A 23,386-nucleotide genomic window follows, 5' to 3' on the forward strand; every position below is an offset into this window, starting at 1 on the left:
CTTCCTTAGAGTTATCTGAGAAGCTGTCTTCTGAGCTTATACTTCCCAGTTTGGCACAAATAAAACTCTTTTCTATGCCTATTGTGATTATTTATTGATTTTTTTCCATTGACAACTCCAAGAGGAAATACGTGGTTAGTTCGTATAATAATGATAGTGGTGATTAAATAAATTATGCTAATAATCAAATTTATCTTACATCAGAGATGGTAGAAACTCCATTTTGGCCTCTTCCTCCGTTTTTTCCTTTATCAGAAAGACGCACACTCCCCGGCACTTGGGAGACTACAGATTCATACTGTTTAATTAGTATTGGCCAGACTAATGTTTTCAACAAAAAGAGGGATCTAGATTTTTTTTGGGTGCGGCACTAGCCTAAGCGTGGTGGTGTTCCTTCAACTCTACTGGCGTTCTGTGCTATCACGGACTTGAATTTACCAGCCCAAAAAACTCCAAGAGGGACGTCCTCTTTCGTGGCCGGGGACGGGAACGCATCTTGGGGGCGTCACCGGCTCCCTCGAGGTCCTGAGAAAAAAATCTGCGGGTAGAGGAGGCTCCTCTGCAGGAGCGTGCCACGGCCTCCCGCCCTCGGTCTGGCGGGTTTCGTCCTTCGCGTCCGCGGGACCTGCTTCTCGCCGAGGGGGAGTGAGGGCAGCCACTACCCCTCCTGCAGGCGGCGGGGCCAGCCCGTTAGCTAGGAGCTTGGCAGGCGCCCGTCAGCCCGAGCCGCGCCCCGGACCTGGTGTGGGGGAGGGGCGGCGGCGCTCGCGCTGCGTCGAGTTTCCCAGAATTCCCAGCGGCCGCGGGGAAAGTTTACGGGACGTAGGCGGCGGCGGCGGCGGCGGCAGCCGTAACGGCTATTAGGCGGCCCGCAGCGGACCATGGCCCATCGCGGGCGTCCCTGGCCTCTCTTCTCTGAGTTCTCGGGCAGCGTCGCGGAGCGGGCAGACTTCCAGGAAGGAGCGGACAAGAGGTTGAGCGGTGGCCGGCGCGCTTAGCGCCCCGAACATGCGGCAGTCCCTGTGGGCGACCCCGGGCTGCGGAGAGGCGGCGGCGGCGGCGGCGGCGGCGGCTCGGGAGGGAAGGAGGCGGCGGCGCCGGCGGAGGTGGCGGCGGGGACGCCCGGCGCCCGGCGCGGAGCCCTAGGGCGGCTGCTTGGTGTGGCCTGGGGCCTCGTGGACAAGGATGCTGTCCCGAAAAAAAACCAAAAACGAAGTGTCCAAGCCGGCCGAGGTGCAGGGGAAGTACGTGAAGAAGGAGACGTCGCCTCTGCTGCGGAGTGAGTGTCGGGCGCCGCGCCCACACCTGGCCGGGGCGGCCACAGGCTGCGGGGACCCGGGCGGGGTGCCGGACGCCGCTCCCCGCGGCTTCGCATTCCTTTTTGGTCTCTGTGGAATATTGGTTTTTGTTTTGTTTTTTGTTTTTGTTTTTTAATTTTATTATGCCTGGAGTGGTGTTCGTTGTTTGAAAGCTAATAAAGAATAAGAAACTTAGATTAGTCCACCTCCGCCCCCCTCCCCCCAAATAACCACAGACTTCCCGGTCCCCTTGTGGCAGTGTCGTTGGTTTTGATTACGGGAAGAAAGAGCTTCTTTAGGAAACACTTAAATTGCTGATCCCCTCATTTTATAGGAATCAAAGTGATTACACTGGGGCACACGTTTTTCTCTTCTCGTTACGTCGAGATTTGCCTTCTGTTTGTAAACATTGAGGGTGTCACTCGCCCGTGCTGGAAGCTGTGCGAACGCTTGGGTAGAATTCCTTAGCCCGTCAGCTGTTGGGTGCAGACGTAGGGAGGTGAAAGCTGACCGTCGCTATTGTAGCCACTACCCAAAGCCTCATCAATAGTAGATATCAGGGTGGAGGAGCCAAAATTACATGTTTGGCTGTGTTCGTCGTGAGAGTTGCTTCAAATAAAGCACTCTAGAGACCCCAAAAAGAAAGTACTCAAAATAAATTCTATCATATTTCAGGGTACATTACGAAAAAGTTTTTTTTTCTGTTTTTTAAAAAAATTTAATAGAGTGCATTTTTCCCCCCCGAACACTGGCACTTTTCTAATTTTCAATTTAAGTATTTGACTCTGATTTTCCGGCGGAATCTTTTGAATTTTTAATTCTTGCTTGTGTGTTCAGAACATTTGTGAGCTAAGGAGCTAATTTTTTGGTGCTCATACTGCTGGGCCCTTTGTGTAAGTTTCCTTCTTGGAAGCTGGTGACTTTGTGACTTAAGCATTACCTCATATTGTAATTGGGAAAGCTTTTCATAGAGGTTCCTAGTAATATTTGCCCAAGATCACACAGAAAGGTGTGGAGAGCATGTTTTTTCCATTACAACCACATCATCAACTTTCCAAATTTATCCTTGTATTTGCAGTGCTTTCTTACAGAACGGAAGAGATCAGATGGGTACATCAGTAACCTGAAAGTTGATTTTTAAGTCTTTTTTAACATTTTGATTTTCGGTTACACATTCTCAGGATTTTGGCTAAAATAGCTTGCAGTTTGCTGCAAATAAAGTTTATTGAACATTACTTGAAATCATGAAATATATTTGCCACACCTTTAAGCAAATAATTTTGATATAGTACTTTTTTAGTTTCATCAAATGTTGAGCCTTGTTTATTTGGATACTTATTTTTGTCTAGTTAGCTTAGTTAGCTTCTGTTGCATATTAATATGAGTGCTCTCTGATACTGTTTACTTAATGAACTAATAAAACAGTCTCCAAATCCAGTTTTCTTCTTGCTATAAAGGTATTTGCTTTCTAACCAGGAATACCTAAGCTATTTAAGTTCTGTGTTCAAAAGTACTGTATCCTTAAAGCCACTGTTCTTCTGTTATCTTCTGTTTTGAGTTATAATTGTTCTTAAAGGAGCCATAGTTTTAAGTTCGCGTTTTTTTTGAACTGATTCAACATTTGTGTGTCTCTTCGAAATGAGATTCTTTTTTTTTTTTTTTTTAAGATTTTTGGCTTCACCCTGCGGCATGTGGGACCTTAGTTCCCCGACCAGGGATGGAACCCGTGCCCCCTGCATTGGAAGGCGGAGTCTTAACCACTGGACCACCAGGGTAGTCCCAGAAATGAGATCTTTTTTATTTTTTAATTTTCATAGCTAAATTTTTGATTTTTCCATGTTTTGATTACTGTACTATTGCTACATAATTCCAAGAGTAGGAAGGCCAGGTTAATAATATTAAAATCTTTTTAGAGGAATTCACCTTTACATGTTTGGGAATAGCATTATGTTCTGTTTTATTTTTTAAATTGTGTTTGCTTGAAGAAGGGCTTGGGGAATTTTGAAAATGAAGTAAAATCAGCAAAACAAACTGTAATGTCAAGTTATTCTGGTAACTCTGCATCCATTTGTTAGATCATTTACACGTTTATTCATGAGTGTTTCATTAATGTGTATTTCATAGTTAAGCTTATTGATGTTTAATCATATTATGTATGGTAGTATGCAGAATACGCCCGATTCTGGCAGAGCTTACATATAACATGTTTGTACAAGTTATAAATTCATTTGAGTGGGAAGACATCAATCAGCCTCAATTTTAAAATACCCAGGGACTTCCCTGGTGGTGCAGTGGTTAAGAATCCGCCTGCCAATGCAGGGGACACGGGTTCGAGCCCTGGTCCGGGAAGATCCCACGTGCCTCAGAGCAACTAAGCCTGTGCATCACAACCACTGAGCCTGCGCTCTAGAGCCCGCGTGCCACAACTACTGAAGTCCGCGTGCCACAACTACTGAAGCCCACGCGCCTAGAGCCCGTGTTCTGCAATGAGAAGCCACTGCAATGAGAAGCCCGCGCACTGCAACCAAGAGTAGCCCCTGCTCGCCGCAACTAGAGAAAGCCTGCACGCAGCAATGAAGACCCAACGCAGCCATAAATAAATAAATAAACAAACAAACAAACCCAAATACTTTCCTAAAATTTTAAATTGTGTTTTCTTAAGTCCAAATTTTAAATTGTGCTTTCTTAAGTCCATTGGAGATTTTCATTTTGGGGTGATAGATATAAATGAACAACTTTTGAAAAGTGTATTACTTACTGGTCATTTTACTCTTTGTTCTATTATAGATCTTATGCCTTCATTTATCCGGCATGGTCCAACAATTCCAAGACGAACTGATATCTGTCTTCCAGATTCATGCTCTAATGCCTTTGCAGCTTCTGGAGATGGAATAGTTTCAAGAAACCATAGTTTCCTTAGAACTCCAATTCAAAGAACACCTCATGAAATAATGAGAAGAGAAAGCAACAGATTATCTGCACCTTCTTACCTTGCCAGGAGTCTAGCAGATGTCCCTAGGGAATATGGCTCTTCTCAGTCATTTTTAACAGAAGTTAATTTTGCTGTTGAAAATGGAGACTCTGGTTCCCGATATTATTATTCAGATAATTATTTTGATGGTCAGAGGAGGCGCCCACTTGGAGATCGAGCACATGAAGACTATAGATATTATGAATACAACCATGATCTCTTCCAAAGAATGCCACAGAATCAGGGGAGGCATGCTTCAGGTAACTTAAAATTAGTTTGTATTTAGGTTTATTAACACTTCATTAAAAAGATGTTCTTTTTCTAGATTTTCTTGGGACGCTAACAGATACTCCTAGAGAACTACTACTCCATTTTGCCAGTCTTGCTAAGCCTGCTTGCAAATAATTATTAACCTACATTGAGGGAAAGAATTTTGTGTCCATTAACTCACCTAATTAACTTATTTTATAAAAACTTGATACGTATCTGAAGGCTATCTAGACTGTTAACAGTATGAACCTTGAAAACTTAGAGATTTTAATGTCTGTAGTTGGGTTGAATCTATGTTTAGATTTGGTAGAATGGGACAGTTAGGAATTCAGAGAAACTGGACTTAAACCTGGGAAAGGAAAGGCAAATAAGAATTGTGCATGGTAGGTGATACCACGGGCAACTGCATCATTACTTAGCTAGCACTTGCCCTGTTATTTTTTTAACAGAACTGATTTCGTAGTTAAAGAATTATTTCCCTAGTTTAAAAAGACTTATTGTCAAATGATTGTGTGTTAAGTGTGTCTTTTTATTGTTGTGCTTTTTGCAATGAGCAAAAATATTTGCCATATAATTTTCAAAAATCTGCTCTCTGTATTTCCTGACTTTGGGATAATTTTCCGGACAGGGAGCAGAAGAGATAGGAGAAATGCACAGTTCTACTTTATTCCTAAAGTACTAGATTACACTAGGTAAGCTGAAGCAAGCTGAAAATTAAACTTTTTAATCTGATTGTCTTTTTTCCTAGTAAGTTGTAGGCTTTAAATTTTGGCAGGATAAAAATAAAAAATACATGAGACATTTACTTTTTTAGCCCATGAAACTTCAAATAAAGTGACTTAAAAACAGTTTGGTGTATGAGCGTTTTGAGTGTAGAAAACATTTCATTCGCTTAGTATTAATCATTTATGTGTCTATCATTTTCCCTTTTGGTATCTGACTTCTGGTACCTTATTTGGGAGAACAAAACCAATATATGAAAAATGATGACAGACAGTTAGTTGTTATACTATGTGGTACTGACTGAGTGCGATAGGGAGCCAGAAGAGAGAGAGATCAGGGTAGGCTAGAATACTTACTTAGAGAATGGTCTGTGGAAGAGGTGGGACCTGAACTATTTTTCTTTGCGCTTGGACTGTAGATTGATACGGGATATAGGAAGGACATTTTAGGTGAAATAATCAGTGAAAACAGCAGACATGTAAATCTAAGTAACTGTAATTCTGTCTAGTTTGAAGAAATAAGTTGTAAGATGGAGTGGAGATTAGTGATGCAACAACAGGCTGTAGGATTTAAACTCGAGTCAAGCAGAAGCAAGTGCAGATTTCAAAAGGACAAGACTTTCATTTTATGAAAGCAGTGTTCAAAGATTAGTTTACTAGCTGTACTCAGGATAGATTGCTAGAGAAAAGAGAACCTCAGGTACCAGTGGTAGTGCAAGTCTATGATGCTTTTGGAGGAAAAATGAGACTTAATTATGGTTTTGGGAGAAAGTAAATCACTGAAGTTTTGAAAATTGAAGAATAGTATGGAACAGTTGGCAAGAGCAGCTTATTTTGTGAAAGCTGACATTCAAGTCTCACTGGGATATTGAAGAGGAGAGGTTTTCTAGGCATATAGAAATACTGTAATGAAAATAGGTGAGTGCCTTTTTTGTTTTTAAAGAAATTCTAGGTTAAAGGATTAGACAGTTGCATACTTCAGTGTTTATTTTGGCTATTTCTGATATCGTGTAGTTTTAAACCTCAGAAATGATTTGTTATCCAATCAAAATGGTATGTTTTAAAAATAAAATTCATTTATATATATTTTTTAGAGTAATACCTGCTTATTATAGGAAATCTGCAAAATGCAGAAAAGTAAAGGTAAAGCACTCATTATGCCAGAGATTCTTTGTATTTAGTTATTTCCTTCATCTTTTTCCATGACATTTTTTTAAACATTGTCGTGATTATACTCTGTACAGTTTCATATCCTTGCTTTTTTTTTTTTTTTTTTTTTTTTGCGGTATGCGGGCCTCTCACTGTTGTGGCCTCCCCCGTTGCGGAGCACAGGCTCCGGACGCGCAGGCTCAGCGGCCATGGCTCACGGGCCCAGCCGCTCCGCGGCATATGGGATCCTCCCAGACCGGGGCACGAACCCGTATCCCCTGCATCGGCAGGCGGACTCTCAACCACTTGCGCCACCAGGGAGGCCCCGTATCCTTGCTTTTTTACTTTAATGAATTTCTTAATGTTAAACACTATTTTTATGTAGTTTCAAAGCTCCATAGTTTTCCATTTGGTGCATGTCTTATGGTTAATATTTTAAATGTTAATGAGGATTTGACCTAGGCTGGGGACATTTGGAAAGGGGCGAAGTGAGACACATCTGCATTGATGGGCCTTGGCCACTAATGGGTATTGAGGGATGAGGGAAAGAGAAGAGTCAGATAGGACTAGCGAAGCACCTGACTGTATAAGAGGTGCTCTAAAAATAAATGGTTGAATAAGTGAATGGATCCACAGATTTCAAGTCTGGAGTCTTAAGACATTTATGGTAGCCAAGGGGTAGCGAGAATAATAGCTTATAACAATCTGTTTCTCATTAATACATATTGCTGTTCTTCGTACTTACATTTCCCATGTATATTTATGTTGCAAACATCACTGATAGCTCATGACACTTTTATGCCTGAAGTATGAAGAATTAATGATACCAAGTTAAAAATCTTATTTTAAAATTCTGATTTGCAAAATATCTTTGAGGAAATACTGTAAAAACTAAATTTCTACTGATCCTCTCTTAGGACCCTTTTTATGCAATTTGATATAGTTTTTGTAATTTTAATGACAGACTTTAAAACAGCTTTCCCCAATCATATTTTAGAAATAAATAAAATACAAGTTAATTGGATACTTTTTCAAGTTAAAGAATGTCATTTAAAAAAGATTTGCACTTATTACGACAGTGATACATGCTTGAGAAATTTCACTTAACATTAATTTGTATCAGGGCAATAAGATTAATGTTTTACCTTTCAGAAAAAAATGGAACTTCTTTGCAGGGGTCTCTTAAGTGGCAGGGAAGGATTAACAACCAATTATTAACCAAACAGAAAAGCCTAACAGCTGTCTTTTCCAGAAGAAACACAATCTGAATATAAGACAATAGCTGAAAGTTTCTTGAATTCATCTTGAAAAGACTTGAAACTTCTTTTATTTTCCAGATTTATGCTGGAGAGAGTTCAGGGAATTTGAATGAATGGAAAGGAGAAAGTAAGTTTGTGGGAGAGTAAGGATGTGCTATAGACAGATTTATTTTCACAAGGTTTAAATTTTGATTGCTGTTACTAATGTAATCATAAAAAAGGTATGAAAGAAAATAGTTTTGTAATGACTTGACAGTAGTAATTCCTGCCAATTAGTTATTACTTAGACTTTTAGGAAACGCCTTATCTCAGGGGTTAATTTCATGTTACTGTATTTAGCAGAAGTACAGAAAAACAAGTTGTATAATATCTTAAAGGGTTTTACGGCCTAGCATGTTCTACATTTAGCTGTGAAATTTGACCTTTAACATTTTGGCCTACAGGCAGTTACTGTATGTGCCAGAGGAAGGAATTCTGCTGTTAACAGGAAGTCTTTAGTTGGAATACTAAAGGCAGATTGAATTCCTTTGTTCTGCGCCTAAATAATTTAGTTCTATGCAATTTTAAGTAACAAACTTTTAACTTTTATTTTTAAAGACAGCTGAAGAAATCAAGTAATAAAGATCAAATTAAAAAGTTCCAGGCCTTACCAAAAAAAAAAAAAAAAATACTGGAGTTGTGTTTACTCCAGGAAATGTGTAAGTATTAGTTAACCAGAATCTTCTTTTGAGGAAGTGTTAATAATCCCTTAGGAGCACAACTTTATTTGTAGTTATTTTGGAGAGGAGGGAAAAAGGCAGTTGGCTTACTTTAATCCTTGTATCTTTTTATCAGCATCTTGATTATAACATGGGTTGTAATGTTTAGTATTACCCTGGAGCTTGTAACCTTCATTAGAGTTCCCTATTCTATTTTATTCTCTGTAGCCACTTCAACATTAGGAAACCAGAATTTTTGAGCTTGTCTCTAAGGGCAGATCTTGTAGATATCTGCCACTTTTGTATGACAGTAAGTTCTTTGGAGGCATATCTAGTGAAAGCTTGGTGGAGAGACAAAGTAATACTTTATCTGTGTCTTTGGGAAATCATGTATGTAGCTTATTAATATTCTAGTTTATTTTATGTAAGTGGAAGGTGCTTGTGCCATTAATTCCTGCAAATGAAAGTTATTTTGAAGATTATGAATACCACTCATTCTTTTCTGGGACTAATAATTGAAATTATGGAAAACTATTTTTTCCCTTGTAGCTCAGAAACAAGTTCCGAATTATAGATTGCATTTTCTTTTATTAGTGGCAGTCATATTTTCTTTGAAGAAGTACAGTTGATATTTTGGGGTAAGATTACATGGTTGGTAATAAATTTGTCATTTGACCTTATGTCATCTGTGGGGCCTTTGGTAAAATAACTTACTTGAACCTTTGTTTCCTCATCTGTAAATTGGTAATGATGATACCACTACCTCATAGCACTGATTGAGTATGAAATAGTACATATGGAAAGGGCCAGGGACAGAGTAGACATTCATAATTGTTAGTGCTCATGTTTTTTGTAAGGTATCGTATGCTCTTGTATGCTTTTTCCAGATTTGGCATGTTTGGTTATTGAAGTTTCAGCTTTCTAACTGAACTTAAGAGTGGAGGTCTGGTGTGTTAGAGCTTGATATAGCTTTTTTTTTTTAAGTCTGCTAGACTTATTTTATTACTGATAATATTTTATGTTTTAGATTGGTGGTTTCCAGCCTTTTTGTACAGTACATTCATCTCTCAATACTTTTATAGAATTATCCAAATAATAGTTTGAAAAAAATTTAGTGCACATGGCAGCTTCAGAAAGTGGGCAGGTGGTTTGTCATTGAAACTAAATAAACTGTTTGTCATTGAAACTAACTAAAAAGGTTAGGAATCATGGTTTCACATGGCATTGGTAAAGCTGATGAACCTATTTGGGACTTTGTGGACGTCATGGATCCCTTATCAATAACTTGCAAGGTTTAGTTCCTGGACAGAGAGGTTTTACAGAGAGGTCTTTGTGTTTCCTCTAAATGTGAATTTCAAGTTTATCATGGTTTTTTATCATGGTTTTTCTTTTCTGTGTATTTGTTACAGACTTTTGGTTTGTGGTTACCATGAGGTTTATATATAGCCATATATATGTGTGTGTATATATATGGTTAAGTTGGTGATCTCTTAAGTTCAAATGCATTTTAACAACCCTGCATTTTTACCCCTCCCCCCCACATTTACCGGTTTTGTCATGTTTTACTTGTTTTTGGTTTGTGTATCCCTTAACTTCTTATTGTGGATATAGATGATTTTATTACTTTTGTCTTTCAACCTTCCTAATAGCTTTATACTTGGTTTTCTGTTGGGCAGAGTCATGTCCCAGGGTCCCTGGCTATAGGGCCCTGTGCGGTCCTGGAGCTGGTATCGGCCCGCAGATGGGTGGGGCTGGTTCCTGATACAGCTGTCGGCATGGTCCTGGCAGTCCCGGAGCTTGTGTTGGACCACTGGTTGGTGGTCCTGGGACTGGATCCCAGGTTGGCTGCCTAAATTGGCTTAAGGTGTCCCAGATCTGGTTTTGGCCTGCTGGTGGATGGTGCCAGGGCCCAGGGGGTCCTGTGGCTGGTGCCATCCTGCTAGTGGGTGGGTTGGGTCCTGACAAGCCAGGCTTCAGGGCTGTGGTGGTCCTAGGGCTGATGTCTGCCCGCCGGCAGGTGGGGCCGGGGCTCAGGGGATCCAGGGGCTGGTGCCTACTGACCAGTTGGTGAAACCAGGTTCTGGGACTAGTGCCAACTCACTGGTGAGCGGAGCTAGGTCCTGGGGTTTCTGACTACAGGGCACTGGGGGTCCTAGAGTTGTTTGTCAGCTTGCTGGTGGGTGGGTTCAGGTCCCAGGGGGTTCTGAAGCCAGTTTCTGCCCGCTCGTGGTTGGAGCCAGGTTCTGAGGTATCTGGCTGCAGGGTCCTGGGGATTCCAGGACTAGTGCTGGTGCACTGGTGTGTGGGTCTTGGTTCTAGGCCCTCTGGTGAACAGGGGCATATCCTGGAGTGGCTGTGGTCACAGGGGGTTTTAAGGCAGATGGCCTGCTGGTGAGTGGGGCTGTGTCCCACCTGGGCTAATTGCTTGGCTTGACCTGTTGTGTCCCAATACTGGTGCCCATAGGCTGGTGGGCAAGGCCAGGTTCCAGTGCTAATAAGTTAGAGGGAGAATTCCAAAACAGTGCTTGCCAGCACCAGTGTCTTTGTGGTGGTAGAAGAAGCTCCCAAAATGTTTGCCACAAGTGTCTGTGTCCCCAGGGTCAGCTCCAGTTTCCTCCTGCCTCTCTGGGAGGCTCTCCAAGATGAGCAGGTGGGTCTGACCCAAGCTTCTTTAAAATTACTGCTTCTGCCCTGGGTCCCAGAGTGTGTGGGTTTTGTGTGCACCCTTTAAGAGTGGAGTCTTTATTTCTCACAGCCCTCCAGCTCTCCTGAAAGTGAGCCCTGCTGGCCTACAAAGACAACGGTTCTGGGGACTTGTCTTCCTGGACAAGGTCCTTCCTGGTGTAGGACCCCTGGGCTGGGGAGCCCAGTGTGGGACTTGGGCGCCCTTGCTTCTTGGGGAGAATCTCTACAGTTGTAATTATCCTCCTGTTTGTGGGTCGCCCACATGGGGGTAAGGTTCTTGACTATACTGCGTTTCCACCTTTCCTATCAGTCTTGTTGTGGTTCCTTCTTTGTATTTTTAGTTGTAGAAGATCTCTTCTGCTGGTTTCTAGTCTTTCTCATCAATTGTTCCTCTGTAAATAGTTGTAATTTTGGTGTGCCCAAGGGAAGAAGCAAGCTCAGGGTCTTCTTACTCCACCATCTTGACCACACCCATTTCATTTCTTTCGTCATTGTTTTGTAGTTGTCAGCATACAGATCTCATAATTTTTTTGTTAGATTGATGTGTAAATATTTAATTTTGGGGAGCTAAGTGGTATAATTTATTTTTAATTGTTGTTAGTATAGAGATATTAAATTGATATTTGTATGTTGACCTTATACTGTGTTATCTTGGTAAACTTAATAGTTTTATGGTACAGCCAGGTTACTTTTAAGAAATTACAAACTGGGGCTTCCCTGGTGGCGCAGTGGTTGAGAGTCCACCTGCTGATGCAGGGGACGCGGGTTCGTGCCCCGGTCCGGGAAGATCCCACATGCCACGGAGCGGCTGGGCCCGTGAGCCATGGCCGCTGGGCCTGCGCGTCCGGAGCCTGTGCTCCGCAACGGAAGAGGCCACAACAGTGAGAGGCCCGCGTACTGCAAAAAAAAAGAAAAAAAGAAAAGAAAGAAATTACAAACTGGGAATAGTTTTACAAGTTCATTTTTGCTGTTTTAGATGAAATGTCAAATCTTAAATCTTGAATGAAGTGAAGTTTTCTTTTCATCACTTTTTCTTTAGCAGTATACATATAATATTTACTTATTAGCTTTGTTAGTAGTTAAATATTTGTATGGCCTGGTGATGGAAGCATCAACCAAAAAAGCCTGATTTCAAAGAGGGAGCCTAGTTTCTCTCTTCTTTTGTAATTAAATAATAGTAACACTGGCTAGTTTTATGAAAAATTTTATTTGCAACAGTAAAATCGTGATTTTTTTTTAACAGGAAGAGTACGATTGGGATAGTTAATTTTGTAAGTGTTTTTCATATGGCATATTTTTTAGCTATGAATAATTGTTCTATTTCTTCTCTTTTTCTCTTTCTTCTCAGGTATTGGGAGAGTTGCTGCTACATCTTTAGGAAATTTAACTAACCATGGTTCTGAAGATTTACCCCTTCCTCCTGGCTGGTCTGTGGACTGGACAATGAGAGGGAGGAAATATTACATAGATCACAACACAAATACAACTCATTGGAGCCATCCTCTTGAGCGAGAAGGACTTCCTCCAGGATGGGAGCGAGTTGAGTCATCAGAATTTGGAACCTATTATGTAGATCACACAAATAAAAAGGCTCAATATAGACATCCCTGTGCTCCGAGGTAGACTATCAATTTTATCTTAACTCTTTTTTTTTTTTTTTTTTTTTTGCGGTATGCGGGCCTCTCACTGTTGTGGCCTCCCCCGTTGCGGAGCACAGGCTCCGGACGCGCAGGCTCCGGACGCACAGGCTCAGCGGCCATGGCTCACGGGCCCAGCCGCTCCGCGGCATATGGGATCCTCCCAGACCGGGGCACGAACCCGCATCCCCTGCATCGGCAGGCGGACTCTCAACCACTTGCGCCACCAGGGAGGCCCTATCTTAACTCTTTATTTTGGGATTGTCTAATGTTAGATTTTGAACTCATATTTTCATCAGAGAGAAAGATGTCCTGAAGTTTGATTTGAAAACTTTATTTTTCACAGCTTATGAGATTTTTTCCTCTGGATTTATATTTAGTAATGAATGACTTTAATAATTAAAAAATAACTTTTTTATACAAACCTCAAAAACAGGATCAATATTCTTATGATCAGATTCTGCTTTAATATGCCAGAATGCTTTTGTTAAAGATACCCAGAAATTAAAGTAAATAAATAGAATATCTGCCTCTTTACATTTAAATTTCTATAAAAAATACACATCTACCTTCTAATGTGTCAGAATATATTTTGAATTATAATGTTTTGCTGATTTTATTCAATTTACAGATATTTTATGTTTTTTAACTGTTGCCATGCAAGAAAATGAAAATTATCTATTTTATTTATTTTTGGCTGCATTGGGTCTTTGTTGCTGTGCATGGGCTTTCTCTATTTGCAGTGAGCGGGGGCTACTCTTCATTGCACTGTGCAGGCTTCTCATTGTGGTGGCTTCTCTTGTTGTGGAGCACAGGCTTTAGGCGTGCGGGCTCAGTAGTTGTGGCGCACAGGCTTAGTTGCTCCATGGCATGTAGGATCTTCCTGGACCAGGGCTCGAATCCATGTCCCCTGCATTGGCAGGCGGACTCTTAACCGCTGCACCACCAGTGAAGTCCCTACACTTTAATATTATCACCCAGAAAACTAAGCTTTGTCATTATTGTGTTGTTTTAATCATTGTACATATTTGGATTTTTAATTCAAGTTTGAAAAGCAGGTTTTTTCCAGTGATTCCATTTAGTGGCACTCAGTGTTTATTGAGCAAGTGAGGTTGTCATCCCTTCAAAAGAACCAAGTCAGCCTCTCTGCCTGTGTCGGGCTCTGGCCCCTTTGCCTGCTCTCCTTACCGTCTCAGGCAAGCTGCTGCTCTCCCTGGCTTCAATTTGCAGGCCTGTGACATAGGGGTAATTTGTAGCATCCTTCCCACCTGATCACAACCCTTACCCAAGGGCAGGGATGAGTTCCACGTATTCCTGCTGTGTCCCTGGCACCAAACACAGACACGCACACAGGTAGATGTTTTGTTGAATGAATAAATGATAGAAATGCAAAAAAAAAAAAACCCTAAAACCCCCCACAAAATGTGGTTACAGTTTACTGTCACTGGATCTCAGAGGCTTTCTGATCCATATAACCAGATTTGAGAGTATATTGAGCTTAGTTTTCTGTTTATCATCATTAATTTTATATTGAATATTATTATAGAATTTTATAGTTTACAAAGCATTTTCACAATTAGTTAATTTTCTTTTCTCAGCAACTCTGTAGACTTTAAGCAGGAGAGAATAAACACCTTAAGCTCAGATAGGTAGTATTAGCATCTATTTGGTTGTCTGTATTATGCTAATCCTTATATAGAACTCTTGACATATATTAGGTCATTTAATCCTTAGAAGAGTCATTTTTGGTATGAATTTATTATGGTTTTACAAATCAAAAGGCTAAGGTTTACAGAAGTGAAGCAGTTTGGCTTACATTCATGCAACTTGTAATTGGCCAAACTGAGGTTAACCTGCACTCCCCCCAGGGTGTATCTGACTTCGAAGCCTCAGTTCTTTCCCACCTCCCAGTTGTGCTATCAAGGAATATTTCACTTTGCACCTACTTATGAAAGAAGAGTTGAAGATAAAATTCAGTGCCATTTGCACATTGATCTTTAAATTGTTAACTACAGTCTAATCCAACAGTTACTTTAGTCCTGGTTTAGTATTGGAATGATCTTTCCTGATACACACATAAACCTTTATGTTTGGAGGCAGGATCTTCCAGTTTTGTCTCCAAGTCTGGAATAGGCCATTATGGTCTCCCGGAATTCAGTCTTTAACCTTCAAGTGGGTCAGTGCTTTCCTTAGCATCTTCCCATTAAGAGCCCTTACCCCACCTTGCTGTTCTTTCCTTCCCCCCCCAACTTACAGGCTGTTAGAACTGATTAAAAGCATGGTCTTTTTTTTTTTTTTTTTAAAGTCTCTGACTTAAAACAGGTTCTAAAAACAGGTTCTAATCAACCCTAACTCCCATATGCTCTCTTAAGGTGGTAAAAGTGGAAAGGAAATAGTATAGTTATGTGGGTATTTGAAGCACAGTACTCACTCCTACTGTAATCCCTGTTCCAAACCCCCTTTTCAGCCTAAAGGAGAAAGAAAATATCCATTCTTATTTTGAGAAAAATTATCAACTTTTCCAGTATAAATTTATAGCTAATTACTAGTTATTACTAAAATTTGATTCTAGTTTTAAGCCTCTGTATAAAGATTATAACTTAGCTCTGACTTTTTTAATAGCCTTCTTTAAAGTTGCCCTTGAAAAGAATAAATATCAGCCAGATGAAATCTATTAAAAATATGTAAAGATTTAGCTTTGTTTTATATCCATCACCAGTGACCTACAAGTTTCCAAGAGAAGGTGCATTTTACTTCCCCTATAGTATGGTTTTAAAAAAAGCCAGATCCTTATGTTTTTTAGGTGGTAGAAGTTTGGGCAAGAGGCACGTTGAAAAATGCTTAAGTATTATTCTTATATTTCATGTTTTATTTAGGGCCTTTATCCTAATGAACATTGATTGTTTCTTCTTAGTGTACCTCGGTATGATCAACCTCCTCCTGTCACATACCAGCCACAGCAAACTGAAAGAAATCAGTCCCTTCTGGTACCTGCAAATCCTTATCATACTGCAGAAATTCCTGATTGGCTTCAGGTTTATGCTCGAGCCCCTGTGAAGTAAGTGAATTTACAGCACAAATTTTTGTTGAGTGGTAAGTAGAAGCCTGAATGGAGTCTCTGGGCTGCTTAAAACACACAGCACCATTTTTAAAAAAATATTATTTAAAAGCCCATTATTATTTAAAGAAGGGATATCACAGCTTATGAAGTTGAAAAGTCATTGATAAGAAATAGAAGTTTTACAAATATTTATAGAATCTTCACTTTCTATTGTGTGCAGACCTAGGCCATTACAGGGATGCAATAAAAAGCTTACATTCTCATAGGGGTAGAATAACTTGTAAGTAAGTGATGCAATACCTTGTGATAAAAGGAAGGAACCAGGTAAGTCCTAGGTACATAGGTGAATCAAAGTGGGACACAAGGGTGTTGAGGAAATAGTATGTGTGGTGGCTCAAATTCTTGGAGGAGATGATCTGTGTTCACTGATACTTTAGCTTTGTTACCCTGGGAAGGGTGCTTAACTTAGTTTTGTTTTCTGTAAATTGGAGATAGTAATAGTACCTTCTCTTAAGGTTATTGAGTATTCAATAAAATAATGCATCTGAAATATGTATCACAGTGTCTTGCACATTGAGAGAGCTTAGTAAATGGTTACTGTTACTATTGTGGGTAAAGGTATAGAATAGCGGTTAAGATCACTCAGGAAGGAAACTGTCTGGAAGGAAAGGGTGATTTCTGTCTCCATCACCTACTTACCGAATGACCTTGGGCAAGTTATTGAACTTAGTTCTAAGTGTTTTTCCTCTACTGAAATACAGGGGATAATAATCTTACCTACTTTACTTGGTGTGGTGAGGCTTAAAAGTGATCATGCTTTTTTTTTTTTTTGCGGTATGCGGGCCTCTCACTGCCGTGGCCTCCCCCGTTGCGGAGCACAGGCTCCGGACGCGCAGGCCCAGCGGCCATGGCTCACGGGCCCAGCCGCTCCGCGGCATATGGGATCCTCCCAGACCGGGGCACGAACCCGTATCCCCTGCATCGGCAGGCGGACTCTCAACCACTTGCGCCACCAGGGAGGCCCGATCATGCTTTTTTTAAAAATATTTTTTTATTTTTGGCTGCACCGGGTCTTAGTTGTGGCATGCAGACTCTTGGTTGCAGCATGCATGCGGGATCTAGTTCTCTGACCAGGGATTGAACCTGGGCCCCCTGCATTGGGAGCATGGAGTCCCAGCCACTTGACCACCAGGGAAGTCCCTGATCATGCATTTTAAATCAAATGGCACAGTGGCTGACTTGAGTAAGCCCTTAACAATGGTTTCTTATTATTATGAGTGAGCAAGGAAAGCTGCACCAAAAAGGAAAATACATGCACTAGTTTTTAAAGATGGCTATGAGTTTGCTAGGCTCATTGAGGATATTTGTTGGGTGCCATAGTAGGCACTGTTCTTGGAATATGGTCATGAATAAATGAAATATTTGCCTCAAAGAGCTTCTCTCTTCTGGGAAAACAAGTAGGTACTCAGATCAATAATCCAGTGTGGTAAGGATCAGTGACAATGGTATATACAAAGTGCTATGATTTCAGAAGAGGGCATGTCTGAAAGTAAATAGTTATTGATAATCCAGTGCTTCCTGTACCATACTGTGCTAAACTTTTACATATATTATCTCATATAATCTTCCCAAAACCTATTTTACAGCTGAAAAAAACTCTGTCTTTGCTAAGATCACACAAATATTAAGTGGTAGATTTCAAACCTTTCTCTCTAACTTCAAAGTTCATACTCTTAACTTTTGTCATTACTACTTCTTATTTAATAATAATTACCATTTACTGAGTATCTATTAAATTCCTGGTACTTTGCTAGGTATTTTACACATAATAATTTCATGTACAGTACTGTTAACAATTATATAAGGTGACATTTTGCAGCCTTACTCTTAATATTCCATTCGTATTTCAAAAACCAAAACTATCAGTATAAGATAGCCCAAATAAGAGTTTTTAGAAAGTTTAAGATGATTGTACAATGAAGTTAGAATAAAATAATTAAATCTCATAAAGTTACTGGTCATTTACTATGAACTATTTGTTAATTCTTGGCCAACGTAACATTCCCTTACATTCCCTCTGATCTTTTCAGTCTATAAATTCATGGCTGTTGATCTGTGTGGCCTGATGCAGAGAGACAAGATGATATTATGAGGGTTGTAATCTAAAATCATCAGTTTTTTTTTCCTAAGTCAAATTTAAGCCTTGTCAGTGTAATTTTTAAAAAGGTTTTAATTATAGGTATTATTCTAGAGTATAAACAGTGCTTGTCAGAAGTTTGGTTTTAGTTTATTTGAAATTACGTAGACATTCATCCATAAAATTAAGCATGGCTTGGTGTCTTAGCTAACCTACAGAAACCTCTTGATCTGATAATATCCATATACTGTAGGAATAGGATGAGGAATGATAGCAGATGGACTTTTCTTCCCTTTTTCCCTCTCTTCTTTCACTCTTGATACCACTTGATCTACTGCTGTCTGTGGCCTTTGTTCATATGCTGATCCTAAGTCATATGTAATATGTGCATGTATTTATATTTCCTTAAGTCTGGAAGAATATGTGCCTGTTAACCTTTGGTATTTCTGGGAGTTGATAAGATTGAGTAGGGTTATTCTTTCTTCTTTATGTTATTTCTACTCTATAGCTGTTGTTAGAAAGAAATAACATAAAAAGCTTTCCTTCTTGGGGGAAAAAGATGGTACTTAAATGGAATTCTTTGCTTCTGATGAAAAGAAATAGACTCCTAAGGATTATAGTCCCTTTCAACTCTGGCTCTGTGAGCTAACTATAGAACTTTAGGAAACTAGCAACTTAAGTTTTTTTCAAATAGATCAGAACTCCTCCCAGAATGGGCCAGTGAGAAAAGAGAACAAGTACTTCTTTACTGCTTAAAACAAGAGGTCTAGGTCTACCTTTTAGTTGATACTAAATTTTTGTCTCTAAAGAGGATTGGAAATGGTTAATATTGTTCTATCAACAGAAGCTGAGTTGTTATCCATGAATTAGATAATGGAGAATCAATTACTTTTCCAAAAAATTAGCTTATTTCTTCCTTTTGTTTAACAAACAATTGACATTATCTAGCTTTCTAAAATGCTTTATTTCTATCTCTAGCAGTAACTTACCAAAATAATTTTTGCATATACTTCCAGAACTGACTTAGAACAGATAATGTTCTAAATTTTTATTTATTAATTTTAGTAAAGGTATGTTTCTAAGTTTGCTCTCAAAAGTCTGTAATGTATCATGCACCTGTAAGCAAGCTGAACTATAGGATAAAATTAAAAGATTTAATCTTTAACGGGAAAAAGACCATCAGGAACATGTTTACTTTCCATTATTCCTCATGCCCGCCCCACCCCCCAACACCAGTCCCCAACAGCATTGTGGCACAGACTCTATTTTATCCCTGTGTCTGTGATCCTGCAGTATCACTGCTGACTCACTTCTGGGTGTAGGAGGAAAGGAAGAATGGGCATACTGTTACATAAGACAGGCACAGGGAACTTGGGCTACATTACAATACCCGGGGCTGGAATAGCAGTACTTTTGGCTCCTGAAGGCAGCATCCACTGGAGTGTGAACAAGGTCTTTTGGTAGCATTACAGCAATTACTGTTTGCTTATATGGGTTATTTATAAGTACTGTTTGAATAGAATACTGCTGTAGGAAAAATATAGCAAGAGAGATGCTATGAGAAAAGGATACTGGAGTAAACAGCCTATTTTCTGAATTATATACCTGTATATTTAGAGTATAGTGGCTAAAAAGTTAAACTGAAGCAGATTATTTGGCTCCTTAAGAAGAAAAGAATGGGAATTACATACTTTTCTTAAGAAAAGTAAATGGCGGGCATAGGCAGAAGGGAAGTCACTATATATAGAAACAGCAGGGGCAAGGATTTGGAATGGAAATTGACACACTGCATACTTTTCTCATCTGTGGTTTTCCTTAGAGTACTTTTTCTTCTTCCCAAAGTATTTTCACTAAATATTCTGATTTTCTTGCTTCTACACAAAATCCTATTCTTGATGCTAAATGCTGTGATTGGGAAGTCAGAAAATTGTCTGAAGCTTTTTTCTTTTTCCTTTTCAAAAAAAACTTGAATGCTTATACAGAATGATATTCATGTGATACAAACAAGTTTGATATTTACCAATATTACCATATTCTTCTCCCTTCTTTTCCTTGCTAGAATGTACCCAGATGATAAATGAGCTTTAATGTTCTTACAGTTCACCTGGCATAAATTTAAGTATCTTGAATCAGTAGACATTGCTGAAATGCCCCTTAGCAATGGAATTCAGACTTGGGAAGATTAAGGTTTTTTGTTAGGAGTTATGAATTTGTTTCAAACAAATAAGTAAAATCTTAAGGTACATGAATGGCATAGTTTCTAGGAAACACCTTGCAATTGTTTCTTCATGGAGGCTCATTGAGCATTTCTTGTAGTATTTCTCCAATATATGTTGGCAAATAGTTGGAGTTTCCCACTAAAGAGAATATAAAGCTTTCTGCCAAGTGTATCTTTTAGTAAATTTGCAGTGCTCAGTAAGTAAATTAGGGATCCAACAAAATACGTTTACCTTGTGATTTTTGTGTACTGTGCTGTGCTTTTGGTATTCCTGGAACACATAACCAGGTTGTACAGAAATGAATGTCAACATACCAAGCACAGTCTGTAGCTCATACTGGCTGCTCTGTATTTGTTTACTCTTTCCCTTTTTAAAAAAATATTACGTGATCCCCTTGGAATAAGATGGTAAATGAATTACCCAACAAAGAAAATGGGTAGGAAATGTTATAAATGATTATTAAGAATAAATTTACTAGAATTTACAATTAAAGTTCTTCCTGTTATGTCTGTTGTGCAATATGATTTGAGAAGTGTAACTTTAATATAGGTATATGCCTTGCTCTATAAAAACTTGTTCAAGTTTTTTCTCTAGCCTTAGTAGGTATTATCATTCAAAACTATTACTGTGATGTGCCTTAGTCCATAGTTCTCTGCCTTTCTGATCTTTTAATCACTAAACGGTTTTGTAAGAGATATGTATATAGCCTCTTTAGGTTTCATCTATAAAATGAGAAGATTGGAGTAGAGTGCTGTCTTCAGGTCCCTTTCAATTCAAAGTGTAAATTACTGCTTTAGTAGTTTGTTGTCTACTTCATCTCAGTATGTGATCTACTTACCATTGAAGAAGGACTAAAAACCTTCTGAACTGTATATAAATATAAATTTATGTGAGTTCGGCCCCACATTGTGCAGTCTTCTACAGTCTGTTTATTCGGTCATTTTGAAAACAGCTTATTCTTTCCTTTCTGCTTGAGTTTTGCTGTATTATTTGTTGTTTGTTTGTAATATTGTATACTCAACCTCAGGATTATTCAGCCCACAAATGATGGTTCCTTTTCCTTTACCTGTTTAGTTCCTTGTTTGCTGTAGTAAACAGTATGCCTCAAAAAGCTTTATCAACACTAATGACACAGATGATCTTGCCTATTTTTCTGTATTATTCATTGCAGGAACAATGTGGTCTAAAGTATTCTTACCTTCCTGACAATTAACTTTGGATGAACTTATGAATAGCATGGAATATATTCTTCAGAAATTATAGAACCACAGTGGTTTGAAATCTTCATTATTATCTAGCATTAATATTAGAATAACTGATACATAAGATGAATGGAAATGGGTATTTTTTAACTTAGATTGAAATGAAGTAATATTAGTAGTTTTCTCCTCTCCCTAAAAAATAGTGTATTTAACTAGCAGTTAATAACTCGGTTATTTTAAATTGAAATTTATGGTTTATTTAGTTATAATAAAATTGAAATTTATGAAAATAGAACAGTTTATTGTTATAAATACATATTTATGAATACGTTGTGAACATATGTCTGATTGTGTTTTAAAACAGATATGACCACATTCTGAAGTGGGAACTCTTCCAGCTGGCTGACCTGGATACATACCAGGGAATGCTAAAGTTGCTTTTCATGAAAGAACTGGAACAGATTGTTAAAATGTATGAAGCCTACAGACAGGCTCTTCTCACGGAGTTGGAAAATCGCAAGCAGAGACAGCAGTGGTATGCCCAGCAACATGGCAAGAATTTTTAAGTTAATTTTTTAAAAATAAAATTTAAGTTTTATAAGGGCTTTAAAATATTTTCACAGATTAAAAAAAAAACTGCAAACAAGTACTTTGGTTAATAAAGGCAGCTTACTTTTTTGGAAATCATAAAATTCTAATTTTACATGTATTTTGTTATGAAAAATATTCTTTTATTGAGAAATAAAATGAGTTTATCATTTTAAGAGCCAACATGGCAAACACTTCTAAATGCTGTATATTTGGAAACTGCTTTGAATATTCTTGATGGAGACAAATGCAACAAGAAATGTCATTTAACCAGATATAAAATAGGAAATGATGAGTTGGTAAACTCTCACAGTAGCAGTACCTTTCTTCAAAAAACAGAGAACGAGAGAGATAACCTATGCAGTATTTTAAAAAATATGTTTACTGCTTTAGTGTGGAATATTGTCTGGAATTGGATGGTTTAAATATTACCATTGTATAGTGCAAAACATAAAACGGGATTTGGGACCTTTATTGTGATAAGTTTTTATATGTAATGTATGGAGTCACCTTCCCCCCCCCCCCCCCCCGAATGTAAAGAACCCTTTTAAAACATGTTGAGAAAGTATTTTTTGCTATGAAAGGGTGAAGGGTCTGTAATGTTTCAGGAATAAATTTAGGTATAAGGCCTTAGCCTGTGTGGGAAAAGTGTGCACAGCACTCAAGAGCTGCTAACATTACAGTACTTCCTTACTTTGGACCAGGGCTCTTATGGCATTTAGTAACATGGTGCTGATGAGACAGTGGAGGCTTTTCAACAGCATAGCACGTTGCCATCCCAACAGACTGGGTTGAACTGCCAAAAATGACAATCAGGGATTCATTAAGAAATCTTGGTCATTAAATTGATTCTACACAACTTTTATCTTCTAAGAGTTTGTCACAGAACTTTAAAACCCAGTATTTCTCTCCCAGGTTTTTTTCCTTTGGTTTAATAGTTATTAAGGCATTGTTCATAATTAGCACAGTAGGTTTGATTGCAGGCAAATTTATGGCACATCTAGCCTATAAATCTCTAGAATTCTGTGAATTTCAAAGCTTGTTGAAATAGCTCTTCAGTTATATTTACATGTGTTGTAAATATGTAAATAAATTTTTAGTTTAGGTAATCTTCCAAAATATAAAGCACTCCCAGTTAGATATCAGTGAATCTGAATTATTGATAAAATGTTGAAAATGTTAAATGTTTGATTTTATATAACAAGCTTATTAAATATATTTTTGTGGAAACTAAATGTGTTGCGTTTGAGTCCATGTTTTATGCATAGCACTTATATATATTCGATTTTTCCATTCAGAGGCCCATAGGCAAAGGAAGCAGTATAATGAAAGGGGTATTCCAAAATGAAAATAGACTAGTGGAATGTTATCAGTGGGAAAAGTTATTTTGCAGGGCATGTGATCAGACTTCCCTAAGATGTGAGCTTAAATATCTTATGAACTCACACACTCTTCTGTTTTAATCATTCTTTACTCCTTACTAAATATTA

General features: G+C 38.8%; 1 protein-coding gene across 1 annotated transcript; it reads left to right on the top strand.

Moving 5' to 3' along the window:
* Positions 1 to 587: 587 nt before the first annotated feature.
* On the top strand, positions 588 to 23,067 carry SAV1 (salvador family WW domain containing protein 1). Its single transcript, XM_060096241.1, has 5 exons — positions 588 to 1,279; positions 4,086 to 4,529; positions 12,401 to 12,671; positions 15,604 to 15,747; positions 21,673 to 23,067. Exons 1-5 carry the CDS (start codon positions 1,186 to 1,188, stop codon positions 21,872 to 21,874), a joined length of 1,155 nt encoding a protein of 384 aa, XP_059952224.1. The 5' UTR covers positions 588 to 1,185; the 3' UTR covers positions 21,875 to 23,067.
* The last annotated feature ends 319 nt before the right edge of the window (positions 23,068 to 23,386 follow it).

Source organism: Mesoplodon densirostris, chromosome 4, assembly GCF_025265405.1.
Source record: "Mesoplodon densirostris isolate mMesDen1 chromosome 4, mMesDen1 primary haplotype, whole genome shotgun sequence".
Taxonomy (NCBI): domain Eukaryota; kingdom Metazoa; phylum Chordata; class Mammalia; order Artiodactyla; family Ziphiidae; genus Mesoplodon; species Mesoplodon densirostris.